This window comes from Talpa europaea (assembly GCF_964194135.1).
Source record: "Talpa europaea genome assembly, chromosome: 5".
Taxonomy (NCBI): domain Eukaryota; kingdom Metazoa; phylum Chordata; class Mammalia; order Eulipotyphla; family Talpidae; genus Talpa; species Talpa europaea.
Genome location: NC_140071.1, coordinates 101,571,429 through 101,590,594, shown reverse-complemented (window position 1 = coordinate 101,590,594; position 19,166 = coordinate 101,571,429). Strand labels below are relative to the sequence as shown.

At 35.7% G+C, this 19,166-nt stretch overlaps 1 protein-coding gene across 1 annotated transcript; it reads left to right on the top strand.

The window, feature by feature from the left end:
• Positions 1–14,751: 14,751 nt before the first annotated feature.
• LOC311170590 (interleukin-8-like) lies at positions 14,752–16,650 on the top strand (the record flags this gene model as incomplete). The annotated part of the gene is made up of 3 exons (XM_084232983.1): positions 14,752–14,815; positions 15,727–15,862; positions 16,449–16,650. The coding sequence occupies 3 exons, from the start codon at positions 14,752–14,754 to the stop codon at positions 16,534–16,536; spliced, it is 288 nt and encodes a 95-aa protein (XP_084089109.1). The 3' UTR covers positions 16,537–16,650.
• Between the last annotated feature and the right edge of the window lie 2,516 nt (positions 16,651–19,166).

Genomic DNA, 19,166 nt, shown 5'->3' with positions numbered 1-19,166 from the left:
TCAGCTCCCCAAGGGCTCTAGGAGAGATCTCTGGCACCACCTAGCGACTTGAAGCCAGCAGAGGCTCCTGAAGGAGCTAGTGGCCAGCTGGGGAGTTTGCCCACACCGGGCCCCTTCCGAACAAGTAGTCTGAGCCCACAGGGAGAGCGAGCACCCACAGCCGGGGCAGACCAGGTGCACAGAAGAGTGTGCCTGAGACCAGACACGCAGGGAGTGTGTCCCACATCACCATTTTAGAACAGGGACATTTCTTCAGTAAAGACTACCTGCAGAAGGCTTCCTCAGGAGCCAGAGGTGAGCGGGGGAAGTTCGCCCACGCCAGACCCCCTCTGGCCTGCAGTCCAAGCCCAGAGGGGAGCAGGAACCCACCGCCGGGGCAGACCAGGCGCACAGGGGAGTGTGTCCCTACATCGGCATTTTAGAACAGGGACCTTTCTCCAGTAAAGACTGCTTGAAACTGACAGATGACTCCTGGAAGAACCAGAGGGGAACAGAGAAGCCCACCCAAGATGCCGGCCAGTCCCAACAACACACTGTCCCAACGCATACGGCAAATTAGAAAACAGACAGTAGGGAAGAGAAGAACCACACGCAACCTAGCAACTCTCCAGAGAAAAAGCACACCACAAAAAGAAAGCCAGCCCCCAGATTGCAAAGACAATAACTTGGAAGAATTTCTGAGCCTTCCAGAAAGAGAATTTAAAATTGCCGTGATTAAAAAACTAACAGAAGTCATAAAGGAAAACAATGATAAGGGAAAAATAATCAATGATCAGAAGAATGCAATTGAGTCCCTAGAGAGGGAAAACAATGGTCAGAAGAAAGAAATTGAGTCCCTAAAGAGGGAAGTAAAAGAAATGCAGGAGATCAAAGAATTAATGGAAGAACTAAAGAATTCTGGGAAAAGCAATGAAAGCAGAATAGATGAAATGGAAGAACGAATAAGTAATCTTGAAGACATAGAAATAAAAAGAACCAAAACAGAAAAGGAAAGAGAAGTACGAAGGAAAAAGAACGAAGAAAGACTTCGGGAACTATCTGACTCCATGAGGAAAGGAAATATAAGAGTTATAGGAATACCAGAAGGAGAGGAGAGAGATGTAGGAACAGAGAAAATATTCAAAGAGATAATTGAAGAGAACTTCCCAAATGTGAAGAAGGAGCTGAAAATTGATATACAAGAAGCAAGAAGAACACCAAACTTCCACGACGAAAGGAAAAATACAGCAAGACACATAATAGTAAAGCTCCCAAGAATCCAGGACAAGGAAAAAATAATGAAGCTGGCAAGAGGGAAGAAACAGATAACATTCAAAGGAAAACCAATCAGGCTGACATCAGACTTCTCCGAAGAAACACTACGGGCAAGGAGAGAGTGGAGGGACATAGTCAACAGACTCCAAGAAAACAGATGCCAACCAAGAATACTCTATCCCGCAAAGCTCTCCTTCCTCTTTGAAGAAAGAATATGGACCTTTCCAGACAAACAGAAACTCCGGAATTTCATTGCAACTAAACCCCCACTCCAAAAAATACTACAAGGAGTCCTAAAGCCAGAACCTCAGAGGGACGAATAACAATGAAAGAAGGCCAAAAAAAAAAAAGTTATTAAAAGAATAAATAAATAAAATCAAAGGAAAGACAAACACAATGGCAAATACAGATGTTAACATATCAATAATAACTCTGAATGTAAATGGACTAAACTCTTCAATAAAAAGACACAGAGTTGCAGCCTGGATTAAGAAACAAAACCCAACCTTTTGCTGTCTCCAGGAAACACATTTAGCTACAAAAGATAAAAATAGGCTCAAAGTTAAAGGATGGAAAACAATCCTACAAGCAAATGGACCAAAAAAGAAAGCAGGAACAGCTATACTTATATCAGATAAAACAGATTTCAAACTCAAAAAGATAAAAAGAGACCCCAAGGGTCACTACATTATGATCAAGGGGACAATACTTCAAGAAGAAATAACACTCATTAACATATACTCACCAAACGAAGGAGCACCAAAATATATCAGACAACTGTTGTCCTCTCTGAAAACAGACATCAGAGAAAACACATACGTAGTGGGAGACTTCAACACACCACTATCAACAATGGATAGATCAACAAGACAAAAAATAAGTAAAGAAACTAAAGCTCTAAATAAGGACCTAGAGCAATTGGGCTTAACAGACATCTATAGAACACTAAACCCCCAAAAAACGGAGTACACATTTTTCTCAAGCGCACACGGATCATTCTCCAGGATCGATCACATACTGGGGCACAAGACAAACATCAACAGATACACCAAGATTGAAATCATATCAACCATCTTTTCTGACCATGAAGGCATCAAACTAGAAATAAACCATAAAAAGAAGGCAAGGAACTTTCCTACCTCATGGAGATTAAAAACCACACTACTGGAAGACCATTGGACTAATGAGGAGATCAAAGAAGAAATTAAAAAATTTTTTGAATTGAACGACAAGGAGGACACCAATATCCTAAATGTATGGGATGCAGCAAAAGCAGTAATAAGAGGAAAATATATAGCAATAGAAGCTCACATCAAGAAACAAGAAAGAATGCAAAGAAACAACCTAATCTCGAAGCTCAAAGATCTAGAAAAAGAACAACAAAAAAACCCCAAAACCAGTAGAAGAAAAGAAATAATAAAAACCAAAGCAGAAATAAATGAAATTGAAACTAAAAAAACAATCCAAAAGATCAATGAAACCAAGAGCTGGTTCTTTGAAAAAATCAATAAAATAGACAAACCCCTAGCCAGGCTCACAAAGGAAAAAAGGGAGAAAGCACAAATAAACAGGATCATCAATGAAAGAGGAGAAATCACAACGGACACAGCAGAAATCAAAAGAATAATCAGTAACTACTATGAACAGTTATATGGAAACAAGTTCAACAATCTAGAGGAGATGGACAAATTCCTACAACTCTACAATCACCCAAAGCTAGATAAAGAAGAAATAGAACACCTAAACAGACCAATTACAATTAGCGAAATTGAAATGGTAATAAAAAACCTCCCCAAAAACAAAAGCCCAGGACCTGATGGATTTACAAATGAATTCTACCAAACATTCAGAGACGAATTAGTGCCTATCCTTCACAAACTCTTCCAAAAAATTGAGAAGGAAGGGACAATACCAAACACGTTTTATGAAGCCAACATTACACTAATACCAAAACCGAACAAGGACAACACAAAAAAGGAAAACTACAGGCCAATCTCCCTAATGAACACTGATGCAAAAATCCTCAATAAAATTTTAGCTATCAGAATCCAACAATGTATCCATAAGATAATTCACCACGACCAAGTTGGATTCATTCCAGGGGCACAAGGATGGTTTAACATCCGAAAATCAATCAACGTTATCCAACACATCAACAAAAAGAAATATAAAAACCATATGATAATATCAATAGATGCTGAGAAAGCTTTCGACAAAGTGCAACACCCATTCATGATAAAAGCCCTTGAAATTCTTGGGATACAAGGAACATACCTCAACATCATAAAGGCCATCTATGACAAGCCAACAGCCAGTATCATTCTCAATGGTGAAAAGCTGAAAGCAATTCCATTAAGATCTGGAACAAGACAAGGATGTCCACTCTCACCATTGCTTTTCAATATAATACTGGAAGTCCTAGCCAGGGCAATAAGACAAGAGAAAGACATCCAAGGAATCCAAATAGGAAAAGAAGAAGTCAAACTATCACTATTTGCAGACGATATGATATTATATATAGAGAACCCCAAAAACTCCACAGAAAAGCTAATTCAACTCATCAATCAGTTCAGTAAAGTGGCAGGATACAAAATCAACACGCAAAAGTCAGTAGCCTTCCTATACACAAACAATAAATCTGAAGAAGAAGAAATCAAAAAGACCATCCCTTTTGTTATTGAAACAAAAAAAATCAAATATTTGGGAATAAATCTAACAAAAGAGGTAAAGGACCTATACAAAGAAAACTATAAAACACTGTTAAAAGAAATAGAAGAAGACACAAAGAAATGGAGAGACATCCCCTGCTCATGGATTGGAAGAATAAACATTATTAAAATGGCCATCCTTCCAAAAGCAATATACAGATTCAATGCTATTCCAATCAAAATTTCAATGTCATTCTTCAAAGAAATAGAACAATTATTGATGAAATTCATATGGAATCACAAAAAACCCCGAATAGCCAAAGCTCTCCTGAAAAAAAAAGAAGGGAATGGAGGCATCAGACTCCCAGACTTCAAACTATACTACAAAGCCATAATCATCAAAACTGCATGGTATTGGAACAAGAACAGACATACAGACCAATGGAATCGAATAGAAAATCCAGAAATAAACCCACAGATTTATGGTCAACTAATCTTTGACAAAGGAGCAAAGAATATGCATTGGAGCAAAGAAAGTTTGTTCAATAAATGGTGCTGGGAAAACTGGGTCGCTACATGCAAAAGAATGAAGCTTGACCACCACCTCACACCATACACAAAAATCAACTCAAAATGGATTAAAGAACTAGACATAAGACCTGAAACCATAAAATATATAGAAGGAAATATAGGCGAAACACTACGTGATTTGCACATCAAAGACATCTTTACAGACACATCACCCAAAGCAGTGATAGTGAAGGCAAAGATAAACAGCTGGGACTACATCAAATTAAAGAGCTTTTGCACAGCAAAAGAGACAATAACAAAAACAAAGAGAAACCCCACCAACTGGGAGAACATTTTTGCACCCAACACTAATGATAAAGGACTGATCACAAAAATCTGCAAAGAGCTGATGAGACTCAACAACAACAAAGAAAATAATCCAGTCAAAAAATGGGCAGAAGAGCTTAAAAGAAACTTCTCTGAAGAGGAAATGCAAATGGCCAACAGGCATATGAAAAAATGTTCAACATCACTTGTCATCAGGGAAATGCAAATCAAAACTACCATGAGATACCATCTTACACCAGTGAGAATGGCACATATTAAAAAAACTAGCAACAACAAATGTTGGCGAGGGTGTGGAGAAAAAGGAACTCTTCTGCACTGTTGGTGGGAGTGCAAACTGGTCCAACCACTGTGGAAAGCTGTGTGGAGATTTCTGGACCTACTAAACATAGAGCTTCCATATGATCCAGCAATTCCACTCCTAGGTATTTACCCAAAGGACACAGAAACATCAATTCCAAAGAACACCTGCACCCCTATGTTTATAGCAGCACTGTTTACAATAGCTAAGCTTTGGAAACAACCCAAATGCCCAAAAATAGATGACTGGATCAAGAAGATGTGGTACATATATACCATGGAATATTACTCAGCATTCAAAAAAGATAAACACATGCAATTTGCAGCAACATGGATGGCGCTGGAAGGGATCATGCTCAGCGAAATAAGCCAAAAAGAAAAAGAAAAATACCGGATGGTCTCACTCATAGCAGGAATCTAGAAAACTTAAATAAGGGACCAGGAAAATGAATAACTATAAGATAGTGAAAATCAAAATCAACAAAAAACTATGAACCAGAGACACTTTTAGGGGGGCGGGAGGGGAGGGATTGGGGTCAGAATGGGGGGGCTGCAATTGTATGGGGAATATAACAATAAAATTTATTTAAAAAAAAAAAAAAAAAATAAAAGTCTCTAGGGAGAAGATTAAGAAGAGCCTATTTTGGCCTAACAGAAAAATAAAGAACAATGTTACCCATAAAAAAAAAAAAAAAAAAAAAAAAAAAAAAAAAAAAACAAAAAAAAAAAAAAAAAAAAAAGAAAATATCAATCATATTCCTTTGGCATGTCTTAATAATGACTTATTGATGGTAAACTTTGCATTCATTTATTATTCTCAAATTTTATAGCTCCAATTTATTCTTCATTAATCTTATTTCTTAAGAGTTTTAAATGGAGGTCAGCATACTTCCTGAAAATTTTTATGCAACTATGTACATTGGACTTATGTGGATTTAGGGGTAAGGAGAAGGCACATAAATTTTATTATATTGTCAAAAGATTAACAAGTTAAGATTAAAAAAAATCATTAAGATCCATTGAAGTGATTTCTAAAAGGGAAGTTCTTCTGTTTGGTCTTAGCACTGTTAAATTACAATTTTTTTAATGAACAAATGTGGAGCTCTTTTTTGACTTTATCAAATGACTCATAAACCAGGCGGCATCCCTCATATTGTAGAACACATAGAAGGGTGATTTGCACAAAACAGAAAAATTTTAAGGTCAGAGAGAGGGCAAAGTCAGAACAGAATGATTATTTCAGGCAAAGTCACCTTCCCTTTAGGGAAAATAGGGGGGAATTCCAGACTGACTGGTTAATATTACATTATGGGAGAGACTAAAATTGCAATTAGTTTAGATGTTAAGTCTTGGTGGGGCTTGGCATAAACTACTTCATTTTGGACCTGTGCTTCTTTCCTCCCTCCCTCAATTCCTCCTTCCCACTCTCCCTTACCTCTAGCCCCTTCCTTCCTTTTTATTTATTTTTAACAATCCTTCCTTTGACTCTCTAAGATTAGATCAACATTTAAAAGGCTTGATCAAAATTTAAGGCATCAGTGCCACTCCAAGCTACCACTTTGAAGGTCTCACAATTTTGATAATCTGTGTGGTAGTCATATGGCATTTAGATCTCAACTAGATTTGTTCTTTAATTTTTTTTTTGATGTTCCAGTATTAAGGAGATCTTTTGCTTGTGATTAGCATCTGCTAACATGCATGCAAAGGCTTTGAAAGAATACAAGTGAGAGAGATTATTATGGTAACTATAAGCAGAATAATTTCAATTGTTTGGAGTTTTCTTCCGAACCACGGTTCTAAGATCCAAACCAATGGAAGAAAGACCCCATTAAATGAGTCAATTTTTGAAGTCAAGTGATGGCACAGTGATTTTACATAACTGTGTTTCTCCAGAAATTCTATACACTTCTACAGAAGTGTTAGTATAGGAGCAGCAACTGATATTGGTATAGCACAGATACCTCCTTGCTTAGACAAAAGGCAATAAAGGGTTATAACAAATTTTATCACATAGTCTGAGAACTTTTGCTGGGCTATTATTGTTTGAGCAGCAAATTCTGCAGTATATTCAAGAGGTAGGAAGAGGTTATCAAAGACCCTATGTTAAAGATTATTTGAAGCACATGACATTATTTTGAATAAGCACACCTTTACTTTCTAGATAGACTATTTTAAAGGCTCACAATATCTTATTAAGACTGATAGTCTTAGAAAAGCATCTATAAACTAAACCTTGTTTAGTTTTGTAAAAGTACTTATGTTAAAGCTTATTTTTAAAATCCTTACAACTAATTTATTTGACTTTATCCAGCTTGATTACACATAAAATTTATTTCCCTAGATTCCTTTTTACATACAAATTTTGTCATATGTCTTTAATTAACCAACCTCACTTTGGAGCAAAAATACTTTCTTTTCCCATTACAAAAATATTTCTACTCCTTTGGTACTCTTACTGAAAACACACATCTTACTTTCCTTGTTTACAGGGATGTTTCCCTATTATTTTCCTTGATCTTAGCCAAAAGGTCGAGAAGAGATCCCCTATTATTTCTAGGAGCTTTAATTACATATATTAATTATAATTCTTAACCCTTAGAATCTTTAAATTCTAGTGAAAACTAAGAAGTAAACAATTAAGAACTGTCTGTTACACCAGCATTCTTTAAATCCACAAATCTATGAATATATTTTATAATTTTCAGAAAAATTTGCTTCCTCAAGGTACAAATTTTTCAATGTGACTCAAAATACATTGGACATATTTCCAGTTCATCTGTAATAAGATACCAAAAATAAATAAACCTGCGATCAGTAATTTAAGTTTCAGTATTCCATCTAATCTGGGAATTATCTAGATAATCAATGAATTTTCATTATTTAACTTAAGTTCTAAGGGTATAAATTAATAACAACAATAACAAAAAGCCTTTGGAAGTTATTTTTAAGACCATTAACATAATGTTGAAGAGTTCACCTAAAAAACTTATATTCATTTATATCTATTTAAATGTTACATGTATAAGTTATTTTTCTTGCTGAAAATTTGTAATAGGGATAACATGAGAATAAACCCAGGTTGCATATATGTCTGTTAGCTCTGAAAACATGCACACTTTATTAAACCAAAGCACTTCAAGTAGCTTTTATTACCAAAAATAATTCAAAATCACGTTAATTTGAAAAACATTTGGGTTAGCTTTTACAAAAAATTTAAAATTTTAGGGAAATTTAAATTATAGTAAGAGCTCAAATTTTAAAATAACCAAGTATTAATTTTGATAAAACCACTTGGAAGTAAGGAACATCACACACAACTAGGGACACACACAACATACAGGCAGAGGTGGTGCAGAGAGACATTTTAGCTTTCAGTTAAAATGTTAGTCATGAGTTGAATACAGTATAAAACTCTCCAATTTATAGGGGACTCCCTGGTGGCGCAGGCACTTGAGCGCTGCGCTGTGAAGCTGTCTTCAGCCTCTGCAGTGCTGATTCGATCCCAGCCGGCTGGCGAGAATCCTACATGGCGCGGCAGACCTCTCTTGCCTTGCCCGCTGCTCCACTCAGCAGTGTATTTTGTCAGTCTGCCTGTTCCGTTCCCCACTCTATTTCTGGTGAATCTTCTCACCCTCTCTGGTGAATCCTCTCGCCCTTCTGCGCATCTGGCCTGTACCCCGGTTCTTATATAAATAAATAAAATCTTAAAAAAAAATAAAACCCACCAATTTATAAAGGGACAGTTTATAAAGAAACAGCTTATAAAAAGCAGTTGAAAAAAATTAAATGTATGTGCTCAGATGACTAAAGCCTTTTACTACCAGTATTTGTGGAGAGGACACTCACTTAAAATTTTCTATCAGCCCAATTTCCAAATAGTTTTCCTTTGATGAGAAACTTAGCCCCAAATTTGACATTTTCAAAAATTAATTTTTTGAAAATTAATAACAAAGGCTCAGAGAAAATAGGCAAACTTTGCAAGAAGGACTTGGAATTGTTTACAATAAGTACATTACACACATTTCAGATAAATAAGGGAGGTTCTGGGATGGTAAAGATGAGTGAACTTTGAACTGTTCCTGGAAACACACCTATGGTCCCATAAAAACAAAGTAAAGAGAGCTATTTTTAATTCTTCAGAGAATAGTGTTGAAGCCTAAATGATGTCGAGGGTGGACACACCCATCTCCATAAATTGGACTGTTTTTCTTCTCCTCTGGATACTTTTCCTAAGAGGAGAAGCCTTTTAAAAAAAGCTACTTCAAAAAAATAAATCATTTTAAATTCTTTCTGGTTTTAGCTGGGGTAAGCAGTAAATATTTCTAGTGGTAGTAAATGAACTCAAGGTGCATTCCCGAAGAGGGAACCAAAGATCTCATTCTCCCTGGATTAAGAGCTGCTCCTAAAGAAAGCCAAAAGAAAGACTTAATTAATTCCTGAGATTTGGCAACGGACTCTAGCTACAAATGGAGCTCTACCCACATTTCTGTCCAGCCATATTTTGGAGCTCCCCAAACTAATGGTAACCAAGTGAAATTGTTATGATACAAAATGAAAAAAAGAAAACAAAAGCAGGAAAACAACAGCTGTCTTTGGGGAGAGCAATGATTCTGGAGTTGGAAAGGAATAGGCAACATGAAATTTCCCTTTCCTGTCTCTACTGGATACCAGAGGCAGCGATGCAAGAAAACTGATTCAGCAAAAGGAGCTTCTTCTTCTGTCAGTTTTTCCAGGATTTGATTTGCCGGCTCTGGGGGAAGTTTCAAGTAGAGAGGATAGCTGTGATACCTATCAGAATTTGGCAATGTTTTCTATTCATTTTAATCTTAGTGTCACCTTGACTGTTTAAGGGACTTTCTGGTAGCACCATAAAAAAAAAAAAAATCCCTCATGGTCCCATGGATCCAGGGAGGGCCACATATGGAGGTATGGGTAAAGCTACCAACTTAGTGGGTTTTGTTTTTTTTTTTTTTTTAAATATCATGTAATGTGGAGAGACAATTCAGACAGGGAATGTATAAAACACAAATACCCAGGGAAAAAAGACAGACTTGTAGGAGTCATGGCAGTTCTGTTGTTCTTCATTTTAAGTATCTATTATATCTTTAATTTTTCTGAAAAAAATAAAAAGAATTTTGCTGAAGGGCCTCTTTGGTGGCATAGGGGGTTAAGCCTCAGCCCTGTCATGCTATCTCCTTCTGCAGCCTTAGTTCGAGCCCTGGCCAGAGAGCAAACCGACATATGGTGCAGCAGACCTCTCCCACCTTGTCAGCTGCTCCCCTCAGCAGTGCACTTTAGTCATTCCATCTGTTCTGTTTCCCAACCTGTCTCTGGTAAATCCTCTCACCCCCAACATTTCTGGCCTACACCCACTTCTTCTATGCATGAATCTTTTAAAAATAAATCTTTTTAAAAAAAGAATTTTTCAGATAAACTTCAATACTACAGGAACTCTTATTTTAAGCAGTTCTTAAATATTCTTGTCTAATTGGATGGCTCGTTCCCCATAATGCTTATTGTAATTTTAGGATATTTTCAGTCAGATCTTAGCATTCTTTTAGAACTATAGCTCTTAAACATAAGGAAACACACCTAACTCTGGATATAAAGAACCCCCTTTATTTTAGCTGTCTTTGGATTTCCTTGCAGCCAAATGATAGACAAAGTCTTTTATTTCTAGAATTCTCTCTTAGCAATCACCTTTACCTCATGTGCATGTTTGCATAGACCAACAATACCCCAGAAAATGGAACTGTGGATATCAGTGGTAGCCAGTGAAATAGAGAGTGGGAACAAGATTGAATCAAAAGATCTCAAAGAATGGTGACTACAAACGGACTCCAAACAAATGGAGAACCGCAGATGCTACTAACAGTTCTTATCATAGAACCTGGGAAAAGATTCCAAACAAATGTGGAATCACAGACTGGATTGTGAGCAGGGTCCAACATGGAATCTGGGATAAAATTAAAGATTATGGTATATTGGTTAGTGGACTAAATTGAACCGGGTCTAATCCTGAAACCAATTCAGTCTCTAAGTTGAACCCAGCCCAATTCCATGTGGCACCATCAGCCATTCCCATTGTGGACTAAATCTGCACACTCTATTAAGTGGAGATGGTGGACTGGAAAAGGGGAAGCAGCTAAATGAACAAACCCCAGCAAATGGGGATTGAGATTGGAACTTGGCAAGGGATTTCAATATCGAAATGTATACTGAAGCAAGGGCCAAGGACTCTGCACTCCAGATGAACCATCTGCTAGCTTTAAGATGACCTACTAAAGAGAGACTCCTGAGAGAGGAAAAGATAGACAAAAAAACCTTTCATTTCCTTTTGTTGATTTTTCTTTTGCTGGAAAAGTTTCTGAGAACTGAGGACTTTGTACTTATATCAATAAATGTTTGTGGAGCACCTCTTATTTGGAGACACTGGACTAAAAGCTGGTGCACAGAATAAATAAAGCAGACATGAACTATAACTCTAGTAAGTGGAGATGGTGGGCTGGAAATAGGGAAGAGCTAAACCAGCAAACCCCAGCAAATGGGGACTCGTAAAATTTCCAGGCAAGTCATAAGATATGTTTCAAAAAACACTCCCACAAATGGATTGCGTACTTCTCACTTTAACATAATTTGAATTTAGCAGAGTTTTTATTTGGTCCAGTGTGTTTAAAATACTTCAACAACTCCTACTGTCAAATGGGGTAAAGAATGAGTTAAAACAAAGTTCATATTTTGAAACAACAATGTTAAAATGATCGAAGTTTTTAGTACTATGAGAAAAAAATATGGACATTACAATATGAGAACTTGTGCTACGGTCTACTAATTGTTGTGTTCCATCTCAAATCAGCTTTTAAAAAATCACATTTATGAAAAAAACCAAAATAATAAACACTTAATAAAATAAATATCTTTATAAAATTGTATTACCTTGAATCAGCATTTTTAAAACATTTTCCCCCCTTCTGTCATGACTCAATTGCGTGTGTGGGTCTTATTTGCATCTTAATACATAGTTAAGCACATACATAAGCCCAGTCATTTCTAACATAGCAACTTCCCTTTTTGTCAGTGATTTCATTTCCTATTGTCTTCACAAAAAAAAAAAAAAAAAAGAATTATAATGTTGTAACTTTAAAGTTACCTAATTGTAAACATTGGGCCTCTCTGATTTTAGTATAAATCTAACAAAAGAAATATGTGTATAAAGCTTTTGTTTAATAAATTTAACAAATAAAATAAATGAGGTTAAGTAAACTTTTATATTTGATTTTTTTTTTCATTTCATTGAAGACAGGCTGATCTTAAATTTCCCAAGTCCACAATAAATGCCCTTTTTTTTTATGTCTGGCTTCTTTTTCCAATCCCCATCCTTTTAGCTTATCTCAGAATATCCACCAATTGGGATATAGAATTAGAAACAATTCTTTGTGTACATCAATAGAACTTTAAAAATGCTATGCAAATTGAATTATTAGACATAAAAACTATTTGAAAAAAATTATTAGACAAAAAATTTTAGACATAAAAATAAAAGTTCTATAATAAAGAGGGGGAAAAAGCAGCTGGAGATTTGTTGTATCAATACAACCTTTGAAAAATATATGTAACTTTCTTTTTTAAAGAAGAAATGTGGTTCTCCCTCTCCAGCAAAAGTTGTGACTTAAATGAAAGGTAAGAGGGGATGATAATGAACACTTATTGAGTAGCTACCTTGTGTCAGTACCACTCTTGGTATTTTCCACACATTCCCTCTTTGAATTTTCACTGTGATCCTATGGAACTGGTCTTATTCTCATTTACAGGTGAGGAAACTGAGACTCAATGAGGTTATAAAAACTTCCCATGGTTGTTTGGTAAATAGGTTGCTTAACAGGGATTGAAAGCGTTCTTTTTCCAACAGCTATGTATTCTTACAATTAACATATTCTGACTTGACACTGTTCAAAGCCGATATATTTAGCTGTTTGATTTTTCAACTTGTCAAAACTTTGGAAAATATGTTCCTTAAAAGATACAGCATTTAGCAAAATGTACCAACTTAACATTTTTACAAATTGTAAATATTTACAAATTATGAATGAAGTAGGAAATGTTGTAAGGGTTTAATTACACACACACACACACACACACACACAGTTCCCTGTTATCAAGTATTTAAGAAGCGAGCTGTTATCGCTAAACAAAATTATCTCCCCAAACCACAAATGTTCACGTCCTAAAACAACATTACTCTTGGTCTAATATTCAATTATTCTTTTGTCTAAAACTTAATTTAAATCTATAACAATATTTAAACTAGCTACTTCCTCAAATCTTGTGAAATTCTATAGATTTTAAGATTCTCCATAACCCAATCTGAAAAGGCAACTTGAATCTTAATACAATAATTTTTAATCTGGAGGCTTAATTTTAGCAAACCATAACTGGAACTGATGTTTTTATTATATTGTTATACTGCATGCTGTAATTTGATCCATCTTGGTATTCCAGAAACTGATCTTTTATCAAGAATGTCTTTAAGGCAAATGAGAATTTTAGCAGTTAATTGTTGATTATTTTTGCAGTTTAGAAGTCAAGGATCTGACAAAAATGAGAAGTATAAGCCATAACTGTTAGAATAAATGAGAATCAACCAGTTGAAAATGTAAGCTCGAAAGCTTACATATACTAACCTTATGAAATAGGTACTTGTTATTAAACCCATTTCATTAGATATAGAAACTAGAACACAGAAAGTCTAAAAAACATGAAAACTAGGTGTTTGAACCAGTTTGAGCCCAGATAAGCAGGTATTGCTTATCTTTCCATTAGCTATCATCTCATCTAACACCAACCAAGAAGCCCATGATCCACTTCCTGAAGCTTAACCATGTCCTTGTTTTGTCACTTGAGTGTCCCTATTAGATGTGCTTACAAAAAAACCTGTCATAAATTATCCTCAATAAAAATGGCTGACTACATTAACTTCTCTATAATGTCACTATTACTTATGTAAAGAAAAATTGTGCCATAAAAGAATAATCATAAAGACTTTACCCAAAATAATCATAAAGACTTTACAGCTGCCGGATAGTAAAGAAAGTTATTTATCAATGAAAAGGAATACAGTTGATAATAATATATTACACTGGGAAGTTTGAATATTTAAAAATTATTTTAAAAACATGATTTAAAATAAACATGATTTAAAATGTTTTATGTATGGATGTATTACCATTGTTTTACAAACTTGTTACTATTTTGACAGTATAGGCTTTCTCCCTACATGTGCAGTCACCTTAGCTCTCCCATCAAAGCACCCAGAGTCCTCCACCATAGTCTATCATGTCCTCCCCTTTTCCTCATGCCACCTCCTTCAGCTTCAAGGGTTAGTTAAAATAAACATGGTTTAAAAAATACACATTGTTTTAAAGATCAAATATAGCTTCATCGAGTTGATAATGTGACAAAAAACAACAGGAGTCTGATGACTCAGGTCTGCTTTCAAAGGACAAGTAAGTCGTTACATATTGTGGAATTTCCTCTGACCTAATGGGTGAATGAGGGTGCACATGTTCCTCACTGTTGCGATAATATAAAAAGCCACAGGAGTCTCATCCAACACAAGCACTGTAGGACAGCAGAGTTCCCAGACTCTCGGACAAGAGCCAGTTTAGAAACAGGAAAGACAGCGCCTCCTGCAAACATGACTGCCAAGCTGACTGTGGCTTTCCTGGCAGCTGTCATGCTCGCTGCAGCTCTGTGTGAAGGTAAGCTCATTCTTCTGGACTTTAGAGTTTCCTGTGTCTGAATGTGATCCTTAGAAAGCAAGATGAACCTTAATGTTTTGATAACAGCCTTTTTATTCAAGAAAAGAAAATGCTATCTTTTCTTGTTAAAGTGGAGTTTTAATTTTTTTAGTCCATTTCTAGAAGATACTTAGAAAAGTATAGCTTTTGATTAATATAGGCTTTCTGTTACAATCATTCATACTCTGTGGCATGCATAGATTTAATATGACTGTACAATTGAAAGTTTATCTTATGAAGAGTATAGATACCCATGTTATCTATTACTATTGAGCAAGTTAAGTCAGGTGATTTTACTCCATGTGCTAGTCTATTGATATCAATTTCTGTTTGATTTAAATATATCTGACAGGTTACAGGCCTTCTCAGTTTCCCTCCCATGAAATAAAGTAGTTTAGAATATTTATGGTATATATTTTCTAAACTTTTTCTTTTTTCTTAAGTATTCAGGATTTTACTAGGATAAAAGTCATCTCTCTACAATTCATTTATTTCTGTTCATTCCTTCTCAAGGCAGTTTCTCTGTTGATGAATCTTAGTTTGCCAACTATAAGTAGCATTACAGAGGATTAGACATTGTCAGGTAGAAGAAAAAGTAGCTTGAGGATGTCAAGAGTGCACAAAGCCAACCCCCAAGTCTTGATATAGAAAATCATTCAAATTAGTCGGAATGACTATTTTTTAAAAAAGAAAAAATTTGAAACCAGGGGTTAGGTGAAGATCCAGCATTCAACTTCAGTAATGAGTTTGCCAAAACTGCTGTGTTTACCAAACACACAGCAAATTATTGTATTAGAATTAAAAAGGGAGTAGCTAGCACAGCTGTGCCTATTGATAAGATTAATCCTTAATGGTTTCCATTTTTTTCACAGCTGCAATTCAGCCAGGAACTAGTACAGAACTTCGATGCCAGTGCATAAATACGCACTCCAAATTTTTCCCTCCCAAGTATATTAAAGAACTGAGAGTGATTGAGAGTGGACCACACTGTGAACATTCAGAAGTCATGTAAGTACTTTCAAGGCTGATTAGTAGAAATATCTAAAATTACTTAAGAGATTTTACTTTAGTAAATCTAGATTGAAAAAGGTGAAAGTAACCAAAAAAGTTCTAGGGTATAGGAATACAGTTGTGAGCAAGGCCTTTAAATGTGGTACTTTCCATGGCTCACTGCCAAAATTTGCTTTGGACTTAGATTTATTTATTTATTTTTAAAGATTTATTTATTTTTATACAAGAGTTGGGGTACAGGCCAGAGGCATGGGAGGGTGAGAGGATTCACCAGAGACAGAGTGGGGAGCAGAACAGGCAGACTGACTGAAATACACTCCTGAGGGGAGCAGTGGGTGAGGCAGGAGAGGTCTGCTGCGCCATGTGGGAATCTCCCTGGCAGGCCAGAAATCGAAACCCCCCACCCCCCTCCCCAGCTGCAGAGGCTGCGGACAGATTCACAGTGCTGCACTTAACCCGCTGCGCCACTGGGGAAGCCCTGGACTTAGACTTAATACCTGTCCTAAAATAACCATAACTTGAATGGCAAAAGGATGCTTGAAACCAATAAATAATGGTTTTAATTGTATTTATCTCATTTCAGTGTCAAGCTCACTAATGGAAAAGCTGTTTGTCTGGACCCCAAGGAAAAGTGGGTGCAGTTCGTTGTACAGCAATTTTTGAAGAGGTGAGTTAGTTTTTAAAATTTTGATTATTTATCCTGAGACAAACAACTTAAAAGTCAGATTATAAACTTCCTGCTATTGCTGTAAATCTTCTCTTTGATTAAAAATAAAAGAAAAAAAAATCAGCAATCGTATGTACCTACAGCTGAGAACATCATGAATTTCATTTTGTCCGGGGAAATCTGGGGTGTGCCGGGGTATGCTGGGGTGTGCCGTGCTTCGGGTTATTAGCATGGTTCCTATTTACAGCTGAAAATACAAAGCATTTCTAACACATGAATATCTAAGACTGTTAATTTCTATGTTAAATGTATTTTCAAGAACCATACTATCCTCCTTATTAGAACATTGTTAATTTATTTAAATTTTTATTTTGTTTTCAGAGCTGAGAAACAAACTTCATGAAAAAAAAATGCATTCGCCATGGTTTCCAAGAATTCCCAACTAACAATGCCAATGAAATTTCAAACACATCTACTTCAACTTTCTGTGCGCTATGTGGGGCTGGTTAGGGTTGCCAGATATAATACAGGATGCCCACATGGGAATTTCAGTAAAATAAAGAATTTTTTTTCAATGTCCCATGGACATTGTCCTATGCAATATTTAGGACACATTTATTTTTTTAGATGATGAGTTTTCTACTATACTTTCAAATTCAGATGGAAATCCTATATTTTTTGTAGTTGTTAAATCTTGCAACCCTGGTCTGCTGATCATGATCCATGAATCTTTATTCAATTCAGTTTCTTCTTTATTCCTAAACTAGAGAAAAGAATCAGTTACCATCCTGTCTCACACTGATGTGAGAAATGTGGAGACACTTTAACTTTATCCATGGTCATGGAAACTGTTTTCAAGTGTAACTTATTCACTATTTATTATTTATATATTTATTTAAGCAAAAAATACAGTCATATTTATGCATGAATTTGAAGAAGTAGGAAAGAGGGCATTCTTGATAGAACAGTTCAATGATAGTGGATTTATAGCTATTTTGGAGAGTAAATTATGTTATGAGAGATCTATTTTGATCAGGGTTGCCATGTTTAGCAAAATTAGGACAAACATATTAACTGGCACACCCAGTTAATTTTATTTTTGATAAACATGAATTCATTTTTAGTATGAATGTGATTTTTATCTGAAATTTTAGTTGAATTGGCAAATAATAAAAATTCACCAGACAATATTAACAAAGCAGTTTCTTGCTGGTTAAAACTGATACACACAATATATTTGCATAATTGAATTTAAATTATTGGTTTTTTTAATGCTTATTTTAATTGTTTGATTTTAAAATGCTTTTATGTGTTCCTAAAAATATTTTTTCTATGGTTTCTGATAGCACAAAAATATTAAGTATGTAATGTAACTAGGAAACATTTAAAATAAAATTTATTGTTAAAATGATCAGATGTTTGTCTTTCTTTGGAAGTGTCAGAATTTATTGGGAATGTCTCTGTTTACAGTAAACATCATATTTTGGTTTAGAAAACATTAATGCTTCCCCTTAGTTTTTTTTTATTTTATGTGGAAAATTTAAACCATTATTTGTGGGAAAACAGAACACATTTCCAATAGTCTCTTCCCAAGAGTGTTAGAAAATTTTTCGGGAACTCCCTGGTGGCGCAGCGGTTGAGGGCTGGGTTGCGAAGCTGCCCACGGCCTCTGCGGCGCCGGTTCAATCCCCGGCTGCTCCCCGGCCACCAGAGGAGGGTCCCACATGGCGCGCAGACCTCTCCTGCCGCCCGCTGCTCCCCTCAGCAGTGTGCTTAGGTCTTTCTGCCTGCTCTGCTCCCCGCTCTGGCTCTGGTGAATTCTCTCACCCTCCCGCGCTTCTGACTGTACCCAGTGCTTGTATAAACAAAAACAGACAAACAAACAAATAAATAAAAACACGCCTCTATAAAAAAAAAAAAGTTTATAAAAAAAAAAAAGAAAATTTTTCAAGACCCCTTTGTCTACCATTTTGCCAATTTTGCCCTAACCCTAAGTCTGACTTCAGAATTTAAGTCCACCAGTCCATGTATGTAGACAGCTTAGCACAGCAGGGGACAAAGTGAAAGAAGGAAGGGGGTACATGTTATAAGGTACTTCCCAGCTAATTCAGGAATAAAACTGACACATCTGAAGCAAAGAACTTGAAAATATGGTTTAAAAACAAGTATATTTGAAAATAAGTCAGGAAAAAATCTTAAAAACAAAGTTACAACAATTTAACTAAAAAACAGTGAATGAGTTTTATCACAGATTAGACATAGCTGAAAAGAAAATTGGAGAGCTTGGAAATAAAACCAAAGAACTTTACCTGGAAATCATATCTGAGGGATAAATAGGTAGTAAGCTGCAAAAAAGGAAATGCAAAGACATAGAGGATAAAATGATAAGGTCTTGTCAATGTCTAGCAGTATTTTTACAAAGGGTCAGAGACAATAGTTGAAGTGACAATGGCTAAAAACTTTTGGAAATGAAAAACAACAATCCACAGTTTCAAGAAATTCAATTTACCTAGGATTAACTCTACATTTCTAGTAAAAAAACCAAGAACCTTAGAATTTTGATTTCCATTTATCCATCTCCTAGTATTATATACTGCTGTTGGGTATTTCAAATCCACCTTTTTATTTTTCTAT